At 39.8% G+C, this 16,150-nt stretch overlaps 1 protein-coding gene across 1 annotated transcript; it reads right to left on the bottom strand.

The window, feature by feature from the left end:
* Positions 1 to 1,305: 1,305 nt before the first annotated feature.
* On the bottom strand, positions 1,306 to 15,827 carry LOC142971981 (major histocompatibility complex class I-related gene protein-like). Its single transcript, XM_076112733.1, has 4 exons — positions 15,336 to 15,827; positions 14,814 to 15,092; positions 14,305 to 14,426; positions 1,306 to 1,461 (listed from the first exon to the last, which is right to left on the bottom strand). Exons 1-4 carry the CDS (start codon positions 15,643 to 15,645, stop codon positions 1,306 to 1,308), a joined length of 867 nt encoding a protein of 288 aa, XP_075968848.1. The 5' UTR covers positions 15,646 to 15,827.
* Between the last annotated feature and the right edge of the window lie 323 nt (positions 15,828 to 16,150).

Raw genomic sequence — 16,150 nt, forward strand, 5'->3', positions numbered from 1 at the left:
GCCCTCCACAACCTTGCCCCTTCATACCTTTCGGACCTCCTGTACCATCACATTCCCAACCGCAACCTCAGATCTGCCGACGCCAACCTCCTTACCCCCCCTACTCTGTCCAAGCATCGGACCTGGGGGGACAGGGCCTTCTCCGTTGCTGCCCCCTCCCTCTGGAACTCCCTGCCCCAACACCTCAGACATTCTTCGTCACTCGCCACTTTCAAAACTGCACTTAAAACTCACCTATTCAAATCTGCTTTTAACCTCTAAAGTCAGTCATGTATGTTTTCTTTCTTTCTTTTCATGTTTATTTTATTTTTTTTTTTTCTTACTGTTATGTCGTATATTTTGTTCATATTATAAATGCTTCTATTGTTTCTGTTTTTAACATGTAAAGTGTCTTTGAGTGCCTTTTAAAGCGCTATATAAATAAAATGTATTATTATTATTATTATTATTATTATTATCATGCAGTCTACTTACACCACCAGGGGGAGCCTTATTCATAATACTACACTTACCGAATTACTACTAGTGAGGCACTGCAATAAATAGTATATTTAATATTAAACATTGACAACATCTGGGGGTTGTAAGATGTAAATAGAGAGTAAAAATAAAGTCCTGCTACACAAATCTCTATTAATCATTGAGAATGTTTTTGTAATCTGTGCTTATTTGTGAAATAATGAATAATAGTTTGAACTCCAAAAGCCTTGAACAGTTAATTTAAATTTGTTTTATTTTGAGGGTTTATATTTAAAATAAGTTATTTGAGAGGTTTAGACAGGAAGTGTCTCTTTGTGTTTGTCTCTCTCACCTAGACACAACTGTTTGTAATGAATCTAAACCAAAGCCTTTAATCCTTACAATGCATTGTATTTTATAAGCTTAACGAATGTTTTTTATTAAATGTAAAGATATGTAAATCAGTGAAAATAATACTGTTTAATAACCATGTTTTTCATGTACTGAATTTTGATTTAAGGACCATTCATTATTAAATCAATAATCTATTCATTGATATTCCTGAGTATCAGTAATCATCAATAAATATTGGTCCCAGCTCTAATTATTATTTATCTTAATATTAACATTCCAACATGAAATACTGGGAGTTAAATGTGTTCATGTAGCAGATGCAGATGTGAATGATCTCACTTAGAGTCACGATGAGGAACTTTAACTGGTTATGAAACAGTCTCAGTCTAATACTGATGCCTCTGAGTGGGAACATTGGCTATTTTTATATAGTGAATCTTAATGCTTGTCATCTGAGCCACCGGGTCAGATTTAGCACAAAATTAGACGAAATCATGCAGGTTCCTCAGAAGCTCCACGGACAGACCATGATCCGGCTTCCCTGCAGGCTTTGGCCTTGAGCCAGCGTCGGTGGAAGGTGGAGAACTTTGCACCCGTCAGCGGCGGCTTCTCTTCCAGCCAGTAGAAGCGCTTCATCTTGCTGCTCCGCTGGGAGCCAACACAAACACCATGCTGCTGGAGGCCCAGGCCGTGTTACTGGGCCCGCTGGAGGGAATGGAGTCACGGGAGAACCAGAACCAGGAGTGCATGGAGCACACTGTCAGACCTCTGCTGCAGTAAAATGAGAGGTTTTCTAAAGGGACCCTGGTGCTCACAGACACGACTGCTTTTGTCCACATGGACCGCCAGAATCAACACAAAGTTAAAGTTCCTTCTAGTAGCTTTAAGTGAATAAAGTTATGAAATTAAAGTGGCGAGGACGCCAAGAATAAAAGAGATGAAGTGAGGTGAGAGAAACTATGTCCATATTTACTGTACATTAAAAACAGAAGAGGCGTCTGAACACTTTAGTGTCATCAGGTCATGTGAATCTACCTGTTCTCTGCAGAGAGCTCCTCCCATAGTGCACATACGTTTTCAGCCAGTGAGGACATGTGTGGATGCAGTAATTTTTATTGTATTCTAATGTGGCTTTCTCAGCATCCCATCTAAGTTTGGTGCTGAACGCCTGCTGTCTTGGTGCAGTCCACGTCAGCGTCTGCAGGTCCAACACAAGGAAGTCTTCTCCCAAAACTCACAAACTCTGGAAGGTTTGGGACTCCAGAAGTTGCAGTGATGAAATATTTCAGGGAGTGTTTCACTGCAGAACAAAGAAGGTTAATTGGAACTGAATTTTTATACAAATCATGTATATTTATTTATTTATTGGTTTATTTGAACAGGACAGTGCATATTAATAAAAACATTTCTGCAAATGCGCCAGAGTTAGCCAAAAGGCAATTTTTCATCTGTAGTCCCAAGAGGCAGATGTTACAAAATAAACCTAAAAACAATGTAAGATTAAAGTTAAAAGGTTATACAATATTGACACTTAACAATGCGTGCACAAACAATGAAAAAAGTGAGAATAAAACTGTTATACATTGTCAAGTACAGACAAGAAATGCAACACAGAGGCTATCAAAGTCAGCACACACAAAGCAAATAAAAAGAAGGATAACTATGTTAAAATAGAAACATGGACTAAAACAGTATTATGCTGTAGTTGTTTAGAAACTAAAAAACATCCACATCAGAGGCACAAAACATAAAAGCATGCAGAGTATGTGAAATACATAAATCACTCAGACACAGCTAAACAACAATAAAAGACAAGCATGCAGGTAGTTGACGGTCGACCGGCAATTTAAAGAAAGACAGAAAGGTGACAACAGACAGATCGAGGGAAGTTCAACACAGACAGAGAAACAGTTACAATCTAGTGCTGACAGAGCTGGGTGCTAACTAACCATTTCTGTAAGTGAGATTTAAATGACCTGTATGTGTGTAGTTCTCTAATGGTCACTGGGATGGAGTTCCATTGTAGTGCAGCTTGTACTGAAAATGCAGACTGACTGAAAGCACTTTTCCTGAGTGGGATAATGCAATCCCCTCTTGCTGCTCCTCTTGTGAGCCGATATCCAGTTGTTCTTGTGATCACAAATTGTTTAAGCGGAGGAGAGGTCAAGCCATGTATAATTTTGTACATGAGACAGACATTCACATATTTAATCATGTTCTCCCAACTAAACAAGTTATATATTTTTAGTATAGGGCAATGATGAGAAAGAACAAATTTTTTATCAAGGATTTTGAGTGTTCGTTTATACAATGACTGCAGTGGTTTCAGAGTAGTGGTGCTAGCCTGTGACCAGGTTGTTAAACAGTAAGTGATCTGGGAAATGACCATAGCAAGCATGTATGTCTTAGCTGCCTCTGTTGACATGTAGTTTGGTGTGAACCTGAAATTTGATAGATTAAATTTGACCCGGTTACAGACCTTTTTCACCTGAGATTTGAATGACAATTTGGAATCAAAAAGTACTCCGAGATACTTGTAGTCAGGTACAACCTGTAGCCTCTTCCCAGATACAAAAACATCCGGCTCTACACTACCAGAGTTTGTTTTGGTAAACAACATACACACTGTTTTGGATACATTTAGTTGTAAACAGCATTGCTTTAACCATGCAGTTACATGAACCATGGAGTTAGTGAGTTAATTTGCCACTTGTCCCATTTTGCTACCATGCAAGTAAATCACAGTGTCATCTGCATACATTTGGATGTTGGTGTCAGGGCATGCTGATGGCAGATCATTGATATATAAAGAGAACAGCAGTGGGCCCAGGACAGATCCTTGTGGGACGCCTGTGGACAAGTGGAGGGCGGTAGATTGATAGTTCTGTATTTGGACATACTGTGATCTATTTAGCAAATACGATTCAATCCATTTAAGTGTACCTGAGGAGAAATTGTAGCCGTGCAACTTAGACAAAAGAATGCTATGGTTAACAGTGTCAAATGCCTTCTTGAGATCAAGAAACACAACTGCAACAACTCCCCCTTTGTCCATTAGAAATTTGATTTTTTTTCTGTGAAGAAACAGGTGGCTGTCTCAGTAGAATAATTGACTCTGAAGCCGAATTGCATTGGGTGAAGGGCAAAAGAACTGGTATTCAAATGGAAGATCATTTGCTCAGCTACCAACTTCTCTGCAACTTTTGATATTGTTGGCAGGATACTGATGGGTCTGTAATTACAGGTAGAAAGGGGATCTCCATCTTTGAATACTGGAACAACAGCAGCCGACTTCCAAACACTGGGAAACATGCTCTGAGAGATTGAGAGGTTGATGATTTTGCTGATGGGATCTGTTAGTGTTGTGTTAAGTTCTTTGAGCATAACTGCATCCATACCAAATACATCCTTTGCTTTGGAAGGTTTAAGAGACCTGATTATTCTCGTGACCTCTGATTGAGTTACATTTCTTATGCTGAAGGTCAGCTACAATGAATTTACTGTACAGACGTGTGTTTTCTCAGAGGAGAAACATTTAGCAATAGTAGCTACAGAATCAATGAAATAGTGATTGAAAGCTGTTGCTACTTCCGTGGGTTATTTGACAGCTTTCCATTTATGTTAAGTTGCTGCAGCTTCCTTACTTTGTTGAAATGTCCCATTAGCTTGTGTAACTGATCCCAGATCATTTTAGTATTACCTCTTGCCTTTTCTATTATAGTCAGGAAAAAATCTGCCTTAGCTTTTCTTAATTTCTTTACCACTTTGTTCCTCAGCATAGCAAAATGTTCTGTCATGGCTCGATTTATTTTTGCAGTTTTTAAGACACAATCCCGTTCTTTCATTAATTTTAAGATATCATCATTAATCCAAGGAACAGTGTTTGATATTTTTGTGCGTAAAATTGCGATTAAAATCCTTAATAGTGTTCTCTAATTTCTTTGAGAATTTTTGACTGTCTTCCTCAATGTCTATTCCCAACAGTAGTTCATCCCAGTCAATTAGTTGAACAGTGTTTTTAAAATCTTCTTGATTGTTTTTGGGAATTCTAAAAGATTCATCATCTCTGACAGAAGGCCTAAAACGCTTGCTGGTTAGTTTCCTGGCTACCAGAGTCAGATTGTGGTCAGAAAGACCAGTTACCATATTGAGAGATTTTAGAACTCTCTCAGGCATATTACTAAATATTAAATCAATTTGGGTCCTGGAGGAATTTGTTATTCTTGTGGGCCCACTGATCAACTGCACAAGGTCAAAGTCATCAGTTATCAGTTTAAGATTCTTTCTAGATGATTTGTCCTCCCAATCACCCATAATAATTACCTCTTTACTGAAATTGCATTCTTTTAATAGTTTCTTAAATTCCTCATAGAAATTATTATTGGATTTAAAAATCATGATTTTATTGTTTGGCACAAACTGGACATTTTGTTTTTAACTGAAACTTGGTAAAACCAAGATAACAGTGCAGCTGGTCTTATTGAATCAACACCTCATAACTTCAGTTTCATGAGTGAAACAAGAGTGCATAAGAAAGGAGGTGGAGTTGCTATTTTATTTAATGATTCTCTTCAATGCAAGCAGATGTCCTTTGGTCATTTTACTTATTTTGAATATGTGGCTCTGAATTCCACTCGAGCTTTATTCCAAAACATTTACAGACCGCCTAAATACTGTGCAACCTTCTTTGATGAGTTTACTGAACTGCTGTCTATAATCTGTATTGATTTTGACTGTGTTGTTATTGTTGGCGATTTTAATATCCATGTTGATAATCCCCAGGACAAAGGGTCTATAGAACTATGTGGTGTCCTTGATAACTATGATCTGACTCAGCATGTAACAGGACCCACCCACAATAGGGGGCACACTCTGGACCTAATCATCACCAAAGGTGTAAACATTTCCAAGGTCGCTGTGACTGATGTTGCACTCTCTGATCATTTCTGTGTTTTCTTTGAGAGTGCAATCTCCTTGCACACAAATGTCCAAACCGAGGTTGTGACGAAGCGTTACATCTCTGAAAACACCAGTGAACTATTTATTCAGAAGTTCTCCACACCAGCCCTCTCTTGCATCTCAGTCAATGAGCTTGTCGATGGCTTCAATTCTAAAGTTAAACATGTTATTGATGCCATTGCACCCACTAAAGTGAAGGTTGTCTCGGGTAAGCAAAGATCTCCTTGGAGAAATGCTACGCTGGTCAGAATAGAGAAACGAGAAAAGGAAAGCTGAGCGCAGGGGGCGAACAACAAATCTCCAGGTTCACATGTGACATCTATAAAGAGAGACTTCGCAATTATAATTTGGAATTTAGAAATGCAAGGCAGTCCTTCTTCTCTGACATCATAACCAAAAACAATAACAATACACGCGTCTTATTTGCTACAGTCGACAGGCTAACAAACCCTCCAGTGTCGGTAGCTGCTGAGCTCCAATCCGGGCATGCAATCAATTTGCCTCCTTTTTTACTGACAAAATTTAGAAAATTAGACGAGCAGTCAGTGCCTCCACACCAACCACAGGATATGTGTTGTCCCCTTCTCTGAATAACATCCATTCAAATATCATGACACAATTTCATTCAATCGACCGTAGAAGCCTAGAAGACATTATACAACATCTGAAGTCATCCTCCTGCTGCTTGGATATTCTACCAACACACTTTTTCAAAAATATTTGACCACTGATCTTTTACAAATTGTAAACACATCCCTTCTCTCAGGTGTCTTCCCACAAGCCCTAAAAACTGCAGTTATTAAACCGCTCCTAAAGAAGGCTAGTTTAGACTCCACAACAATTAAAAATGATAGGCCAATATCAAACCTCCCATTTTTAAGTAAAATAATTGAAAAATCATTTTTTCAACAGCTGAACAACTTCTTGGCCATAAATAACTGCTTTGATGTCTTCCAGTCAGGCTTTCGACAGCACCACAGTACTGAAACTGCTCTTGTTAAGGTTTTCAACGACATCCACTTAAACATAGACAATGGCAGAAGTTCAGTCTTGGTATTACTGGATCTCAGTGCTGCATTCGACACGGTCGACCATGACATACTACTAGAAAGACTAAAAATCTGGCTGGGACTCTCTGACACAGCACTTAACTGGTTTGAATCCTACTTGAAGGACAGAGAATACTTTGTGTCTGTAGCTAATTACACATCAGAGCTGACTAAAATGACATGTGGTGTTCCCCAAGGTTCAATACTGGGGCCTCTTCTGTTCAACATCTACATGCTTCCACTAGCTCAGATTATGGAAAACAAAAAAATATGTTATCATAATTATGCAGACGACACACAAATCTACATAACTATATCACCAGGGCTCTATAATCCCATACAAGGGCTGGGTAACTGCATTGAACAAATCAACAACTGGATGTGCCAGAATTTTCTTCAATCAAACAAAGATAAAACAGAAGTAATTGTTTTTGGTACCAAGGACGAACGATTGAAAGTCAGCGCTCAGCTTCAATCACTGATGTTAAAAACCACAAACCAAGCCAGAAATCTAGGTGTAGTTATAGATTCAGACCTCAACCTGAACAGCCTCATCAAGACTATTACATAATCAGCCTCCTATCACCTGAAGAATATATCAAGGATTAGAGGACTTATGTCTCAACAGGATTTGGAAAAATTTGTCCACGAATTTATCTTCAGTAGACTGGACTACTGTAACGGTGTGTTTACAGGTCTCTGTAAAAAGTCAGTCAGAAAGCTGCAGCTGATTCAGAACGCTGCAGCTCGAGTCCTCACTAAGACCAGGAGAGTGGATCACATCACTCCAGTTCTGAGGTCTTTGCACTGGCTTCCTGTCCAACAAATAATTTACTTTAAAGTCCTGCTGTTGGTTTATAAAGCACTGAATGGTTTCGGGCCAAAATACATCTCTGATCTGCTGCTTCCTTAAGAACCATCCCGACCCCTTAGGTCGTCTGGGACCGGTCTACTTTCTGTTCCCAGAGTCAGAACTAAACATGGAGAAGCAGCATTCAGTTGTTCTGCTCCACATATCTGGAACAAAGTCCCAGAAAGCTGCAGGTCTGCTGAGACCCTCAGCTCCTCTAAATCAAGATTGAAGACTTTTCTGTTTGCTGCTGCCTTTAACTGAACCAGATTCAAGGATAATAATCAATTTCCTGCATTTCTGCATTTTACTACTGTATTTTATTTCTTACACTGCTTTTTAGTGTTTTAATGACTGTTTTTAATGTTTTAATCAATGTTCTTAATTGTTTTTAAATCTCCTTTTCTTTTGCCTTGTGTTTTGATGCTTTTAATGGTTTTGTTGGAGCTATTTATTTGATATTGTATTTTGTTATTTCATTTATAAGTAGTATTGTTTAATTATTGTAGATGTTTTGTATATTAAGATTATTTTTCTCTTTAATAGTAATTTGTTTAGTTATATTGTTTTTTGGGTAATTACTGTGGGCACCTGTTGCTATATATATGAGTAGAAGGATAGGACCAGCATGCACCGGGGTGGGCGTATAGTTTTTACCAGCATATCACATCACAGGAGAGACAGCACGACAGGAGTTTTGTTAGTTCGTTTGTTTGTTCGTTTATTTGCTTTATTCAATAAACACAAAAATCGGAATCCTGCATGGACAATCCACTCTCTTCTGGCTGCGTAAAAATACCGACCACGGTGCATCAGTGGCATTTGAGTATTGTTTGTTTAAGTTGGATGAAGTCGACAAATGGCCACTACAAAAAGTAAAAACTACGCCCTTGGACTCAAAGTTAAAACTTCGCCCTTGGACTCAAAGTCAAAACTTCGCCCTTGAACTCAAAGGACCGATCCCTCATCGTTGGACATTGGATCGTTTTGGATTTCGTATGGATGATCAAAGAGGATTGTTTCATTCATCACTCTTGGATTCAACGTCAGCGGGACAACTGCATTGGAGCGGATCAACAAAGCGCTGAAACATCTCAGAAGAAACGGGTACGTGATACGACTGCCGTATAGGAAGACGGTGAAACGAGTGGAGTTTAAAAGTCCGTATTCACAGTGATGTACATGCTTCTGGATGTTTAAACCTGACTGCGTTGAATCGCTACAAATGAACATTGCGCAACACCCGCGCACCACTATCGGCGGCTTTCATTCATTAAAAAACCCGACTTAAGTATGTGTGTGGTGAATTGGACCTGATCGGCCTGTTAGCACCTTTGCTGTTTTTTGCTGCACTTTACCTGCATTCACGTCCGACGGATTTGATTGATGTGCGACAAGCAGTTTGGAAGAAGTGTTCAAAATGTCTGACGTCCAGTCGAAGGATGTTGAAACGCCTTCAGCAAGAAGAGACATTAAAATGACTTCTAAAGGCTTGGAGTTCTACACGGAAATGTACCAGCAAAAAAGGACTGCAAAATGCAAACAAGCCAAAAAGTGTTTGAGAAACATAAGTGCATTAATGACTTCCAATGAAAATGTAAATTCAGTGAATGCTGAGCTTTCTACGTTCATCAAGTGTTACCAAGATGCAAATGACATGCATACATCTTTTGTGAGCTTACCTTTACCTCAAGATGAAGTTACAAGGCAAAATCAGTACTTCAAAGAAAAAATGACAATGTTCTGTGACTTCACTGAAAAGGTAAAATGCTGGCTGTCTGAAATGGGTCACCCATATGTGCAGCCAAATAAAGACTCTCTCGACGACCAAAGTGTTGCAGATGAAATAAACCCTGAAGATAGTGCTTCTAATGTGTCAAGTGTAAAGAGGACATCTGTAAAGACACATTCCCAGCTATCACGGATTTCATCAACATCATCTGCACGCATTAGAGCTGAGGCCGACAAGGCAGCACTGACGGAGCGTGTTGCTGCTCTAAAAAGGAAACATTTAATAGAAGCTCAAGAGGAAATGTTGGAGAGAGAAAAGGAAAAGTTGAAGAAAGAAACTGATAAGTTGAAGAGAGAAAAGGAACAATTGGAACTTGAAACGGAATTGGCAGCTACAAATGCAAAGCTTCATGTCTTGGAAATCAATTCATCCCAGCGTGGCTCAAAATGTTCGGACGGAATGAACTCTTATTTTGAAAGGAACAAATCCAAAGAAGCAAGACAATTGAATCCCCATGCCTACACCTTTGTTCCTGTTAAAGTGGATGCTATTTCTGTGTCTGATCCCATAACACAACCACAAGTTGTTAGGCCTAAACAAAGGTCAAACACACAAATTGATGAGATGCTATGAAAGACTGATGCTCCAGTTCAAGCAACACAAACTGTGAATGAAAATCAAGCAGGACTTGTGCAACCTCAACCTCAACCCCATCAGAATGACATTGTAAATGTGATGCAAAGACAAAATGACATCGCTGCTCTGCTGGTCCAGCAAAATCTGTGCTCTGTCCTTCCTGTAAGAAATATTCCTGTGTTTGATGGAGACTCTCTTCAGTACAGGTCTTTCATCAGAGCTTTTGAAAATGGAGTGGAGGAGAAGACAACTAATTGGAGTGACTGTTTACACTTTCTTGAACAATACACCAGGGGGCAACCAAGAGACTTGGTGTGCAGTTGTCAACACCTTCAGATCAGGGATACCACCGAGCCAAAAATCTTCGAGCAGAGCACTTTGGAAACGAATACAAAATTACATCTGCGTATATGGAAAAGATTCTCAGCTGGACGCCTGTTAAAAGTGAAGATATTAAAGCATTGCAATCATTTTCCCTGTTTCTTCGAGGATGCTCAAATCTAACAGAGCAAATGATGCATATGAAGGAACTGGACCTACCATCTAATATGAGGAGCATCGTCTTGAAACTTCCTTATAAATTAAGGGAATGTTGCTTGTGATCTGCAAGAGCGAAGTGGCCGGAGAGCACTGTTTAAGGATCTTGTTGCTTTCATTGAAAAACAAGTCAGAATTGCCTCAGATCCACTTTTTGGCAACGTTCAGGACTCACAACCTACTAACTTGAAGGTCCCCAACGTTAGTCACTTGAAGCAAAGGAAAAAAGGAAGCAGCTTTGCCACCAACGTTTACTGCAGTAAAAGAAGGAGTCATCACTCAGTACACAGGAAACAAGACCAAGTCTTCCTCTCTTCACAACTGTCTGTTTTGTACACAAAGTTCTCACTCATTGGATAAATGCTCACAGTTTAAAGTGAAAGGACATCGTGATAAAATAAACTTTATCAAGGAACAGGGTATTTGTTTTGGTTGCCTGAAAGTAGGCCACACAAGCAAAGACTGCAGGAGTCGCTTGGATTGCAATGTGTGTCACCAAAAGCACCCATGAGTCCTTCACATAGAGTGGCAAGATAAAAGAACAACCTTTCAACAAACCCAACAGTCTGTGAGCCATCCAAGTGTCTCAACCACCATGTCTCAGACATGCGGCCATATTGGGGCTGGTTATGAAGATAATTCCATCTTTTCTGTTGTCGCTGTCAAAGTCAAGAGCCAGAGGGGTAACAAAACGGTGCAGACATATGTCTTCTTGGATCCAGGGAGTTCCGGCACATTCTGTACAGAGAACTTGGCAAGAAAACTGAACTTGAAGGGTAAAAAGACCAGTATTCTGCTGAGAACAATGAGTCAAAAGAAGATTGTAAATGCACATATTCTGTCAGGTATTGAAGTGTCTGGTATGAGCACAAATGATTTCATTGAGTTACCTGATGTTTTGACGAAAAAGAGCATGCCTGTTTCTATACTCAACGTTCCACGAGAGGAGGATCTTGATCAATGGTCTTATCTCAAGGATGTTAAGCTCCACGACATTGACGCAGGTGTGGAGCTACTAATTGGAACTGATGCTCCAAAAGTAATGGAGCCTTGGGAGCTGATAAACAGCCAGGATGAAGGACCTTATGCGGTCAGAACCAGAGTTGGTTGGGTCATTAATGGTCCACTTCGTGGCGGAAGCAGTAGGAGTAAGAGTGGCTGCCCTGCTGTAACAGCCAACCGAATCTCTGTGGAACATCTGCAAGGAATGCTGGTTAAACAGTATAACCATGACTTTAATGAGAGATCAGAGGAGCAGATTGAAATGTCCAGAGAAGACATCAAGTTCATGAATGTTATGAGCAACACAACAGTATTAACTGGAGACCATTACTGTATTGACTTACCTTTCAGACAGGAAAATTGTGTCTTGCCTAACAATCGCTGTGTTGCAGAACAGCGCCTCCGAAGCCTGAAAAGAAAATTTGTCAAGAATCTTCCATTTAAGGAGGAATACACCGCATTCCTAAACATGATAACTCAAGGATATGCCGAGATGGTACCTGCTGATCAACTCGAACAAAGTGATGGAGAGGTGTGGTATATCCCTCATCATGGAGTCTATCATCCCAGAAAAGGCAAACAGAGTTGTTTTTGATTGTGGAGCAACTTTTAAAGGGACATCACTGAACTGCCAGCTGTTGCAGGGACCTGATCTTACTAACACTCTTATTAGAGTCCTCGGCCGATTTAGGCAAGAGCCCGTTGCAGTAATGGCCGACATCCAAGCCATGTTTCATCAAGTTCATGTCTCAGAAAAGCACATCAACTTTCTCCGCTTCCTCTGGTGGTCTGATGGTGACACTGCACAGTCTCCACTGGAGTATCGGATGAAAGTACATCTGTTTGGAGCTGTATCCTCACCAAGTTGTGCAAATTATGCTTTGAGGAGAACTGCAGATGATAATGTCCAATATTTCCCTCCAGAAGTGACAAATACAGTCAGACATAATTTTTATGTGGATGACTGCCTGAAATCCATGGCGTCAGAGGAGGAGGCACTGCAAATGATCAAAGAGTTGAATGCTCTCTGTCATAAAGGAGGATTCAATCTTTCAAGATGGATCAGCAACAGCCGCACAGTGCTGCTGTCAATCGCTGAGGACAAAAGACCAAAAGAAATGGTGGAACTGGATTTGGATACAGACCAACTTCCAATGGAGCGAGCACTAGGACTAGAGTGGTGCATTGAAATTGACAAGTTCAAGTTCAGGACATCATTACAAGAACAGCCAAACACCAGAAGAGGCATTTTGTCAGTGGTCAGCTCACTTTATGACCCTTTGGGATTTCTAGCCCCATTCAGTATGCCAGCCAAGCTGTTACTGCAGGAGCTTTGTAGGAGAAACCTGGGGTGGGATGATGCTATTCCCCACTCTTTCTCTGAACAATGGTCTAATTGGCTTGAGGACCTGCAAAGGATGTCTGAGTTCAAAGTGGACCGCTGTATTAAACCCAGAGACTTTGGAGAACCTGCTACAGCACAACTTCACCACTTTTCTGATGCCAGTCAAGTTGGCTATGGAACTGTGTCTTATGTGAGATTGGAAACTGATGATAAAGTACATGTTGGAGCTATTTATTTGATATTGTATTTTGTTATTTCATTTATAAGTAGTATTGTTTAATTATTGTAGATGTTTTGTATATTAAGATCATTTTTCTCTTTAATAGTAATTTGTTTAGTTATATTGTTTTTTGGGTAATTACTGTGGGCACCTGTTGCTATATATATGAGTAGAAGGATAGGACCAGCATGCACCGGGGTGGGCGTATAGTTTTTACCAGCATATCACATCACAGGAGAGACAGCACGACAGGAGTTTTGTTAGTTCGTTCGTTTGCTTGTTTTGTTTGCTTTATTTAATAAACACGAAAATCGGAATCCTGCATGGACAATCCACTCTCTTCTGGCTGCGTAAGAATACCGACCACGGTGCATCAGTGGCGTTTGATTATTGTTTGTTTAAGTTTGATTAAGTCGACAAATGGCCACTACAACTACTAGTGAGGCACTGCAATAAATAGTATATTTAATATTAAACAATGACAACATCTGGGGGTTGTGAGATGTAAATGGAGAATAAAAATAAAGTCCTGCTACACAAATCTCTATTAATTATTGGTAATGTTTTTGTAATCTGTGTTTATTTGTGAAATAAAGAACAATAGTTTAAACTCCAAAAGCCTTGAACAGTTAATTTAAATTTGTTTTATTTTGAGGGGTTATAAACCAAAGCCTTTAATCCTTACAATGCATTGTATTTAATAAGCTTAACATGTTATTTATTAAATGTAAAGATATGTAAATCAGTGAAAATGCTACTGTTTAATAACCATGTTTTTCATGTACTGAATTTTAATTTAAGGACCATTCATCATTAAATCAATAATCTTTTCATTGATATTCCTGAGTATCAGTAATCATCAATAAATATTGGTCCCAGCTCTAATTATTATTTATCTTAATATTAACATCCCAACATGAAGTACTGGGAGTTAAATGTGTTCATGTAGCAGATGCAGATGTGAATGATCTCACTTAGAGTCACGATGAGGAATTTTAACTGGTTATGAAACAGTCTCAGTCTAATACTGATGCCTCTGAGTGGGAACATTGACTATTTTTATATAGTGAATCTTAATGCTTGTCATCTGAGCCACCGGGTCAGATTTAGCACAAAATTAGATAAAATCATGCAGGTTCCTCAGAAGCTCCACGGACAGACCATGATCCGGCTTCCCTGCAGCCTTTGGCCTTGAGCCAGCGTCGGTGGAAGGTGGAGAACTTTGCACCCGTCAGCGGCGGCTCCTCTTCCAGCCAGTAGAAGCGCTTCATCTTGCTGCTCCGCTGGGAGCCAACACAAACACCATGCTGCTGGAGGCCCAGGCCGTGTTACTGGGCCCGCTGGAGGGAATGGAGTCACGGGAGAACCAGAACCAGGAGTGCATGGAGCACACTGTCAGACCTCTGCTGCAGTAAAATGAGAGGTTTTCTAAAGGGACCCTGGTGCTCACAAACACGACCGCTTTTGTCCACATGGACCGCCAGAATCAACACAAAGTTAAAGTTCCTTCTAGTAGCTTTAAGTGAATAAAGTTATAAAATAAAAGTGGAGAGGACGCCAAGAATAAAAGAGATGAAGTGAGGTGAGTGAAACTATGTCCATATTTACTGTACATTAAAAACAGAAGAGGCGTATGAACACTTTAGTGTCATCAGGTCACATGAATCTACCTGTTCTCTGCAGAAAGTTCCTCCCATAGTGCAGATACTCCTTCAGCCAGTGAGGACATGTGTGGATGTAGTGATATTTATCGTATTCTAATCTGGCTTTGTCAGCATCCCATATAAGTTTGGTGCTGAACGCCTGCTGTCTTGGTGCAGTCCACGTCATCGTCTGCAGGTCCAACACAAGGAAGTCTTCTCCATCATAACCATACTGATGAAAACCAATCACCTCTCCAGTCTCATCATCCCACTCACAGCCAGTCATCCTCTGTAAAATGTGGGCACCTGAGAGAGGTAGAGAGGGAGAAAGTGACATCGCAGCACAGACGATTATTAACACATAACATCACATCTTCACCACAGAGACACGCTGATCCACCAATTACTGGCTCTGTGGAAGTCACTCAACATCTGCTGGAAAACAGAGTGAAAGTCCATATTCTCTTCATCAAAAAGCACTGGCATGTGTTCATACAGGAAGCTACATCTCACCAGCTAAACGTTAAACATGAACATAAACAGACCTACCTCCAGTTTGGTTTAAGCGCTGCTTCAAGCCGTCAAGGTTGGCTCTGAAGAACTGCTGATTGTTAAAACACCTCTGAGTATACAACTCCATGTGTTGTGGGTTATCCTTTATAAAATCTCTCACCCAGTCCTGTTTGGGCTCCGCGGTCTTGATGTTGCTGTCATAGTAACCCATCTTGACTTCATCGACCATCCCAATACCCACAAACTCTGGAATGTTTGTGACTCCAGAAGTTGCAGTCAGGAAATATTTCAGGGAGTGTTTCACTGCAGAACAAAGAAGGTTTATTGGAACTGAATTTGTAAACATTTTGTGGATATTAATGGTCGTAAATTACAAAATAAAGGGAGTATTTAAAAATATGTTAAATCACAATGAGCTACCTAAAGAATATGTTATAGACCCACTAACGTTACTAATTTTATGTTGTGACTTTGTGCATTGAGCAACGAGTCATGTAGATGGCCCGTGTACAATAATAATATATGTTTTATTGTAGCCTTATTTTAAATCATGTAACTTTGGCCTTCTTACAGCAGATATTTGTTCATTTGCGATTGTGTACTTTAGGGAATTATTATTATTATTATTAGCTAGTCAACGTCTTGTAATAGTTGTCGTATATAATTTGATTTACAAACAATAATATATGGGGATAGCCTCTATCCTCCCTAAAGATACAGACATTACTTCACACAGAGGTTATGAACAACTTTTACTTTCCTCCACTAAAGCATGAATGCAGCATATGTGTCGTTCTGTAACGCACTGACGAGTAACCTACATGAGAACAATACATAGGCTGATCATGTGA

Source organism: Anarhichas minor, unplaced genomic scaffold, assembly GCF_050575085.1.
Source record: "Anarhichas minor isolate MPS153535 unplaced genomic scaffold, ASM5057508v1 ptg000051l, whole genome shotgun sequence".
Classification (NCBI taxonomy): Eukaryota; Metazoa; Chordata; class Actinopteri; order Perciformes; family Anarhichadidae; genus Anarhichas; species Anarhichas minor.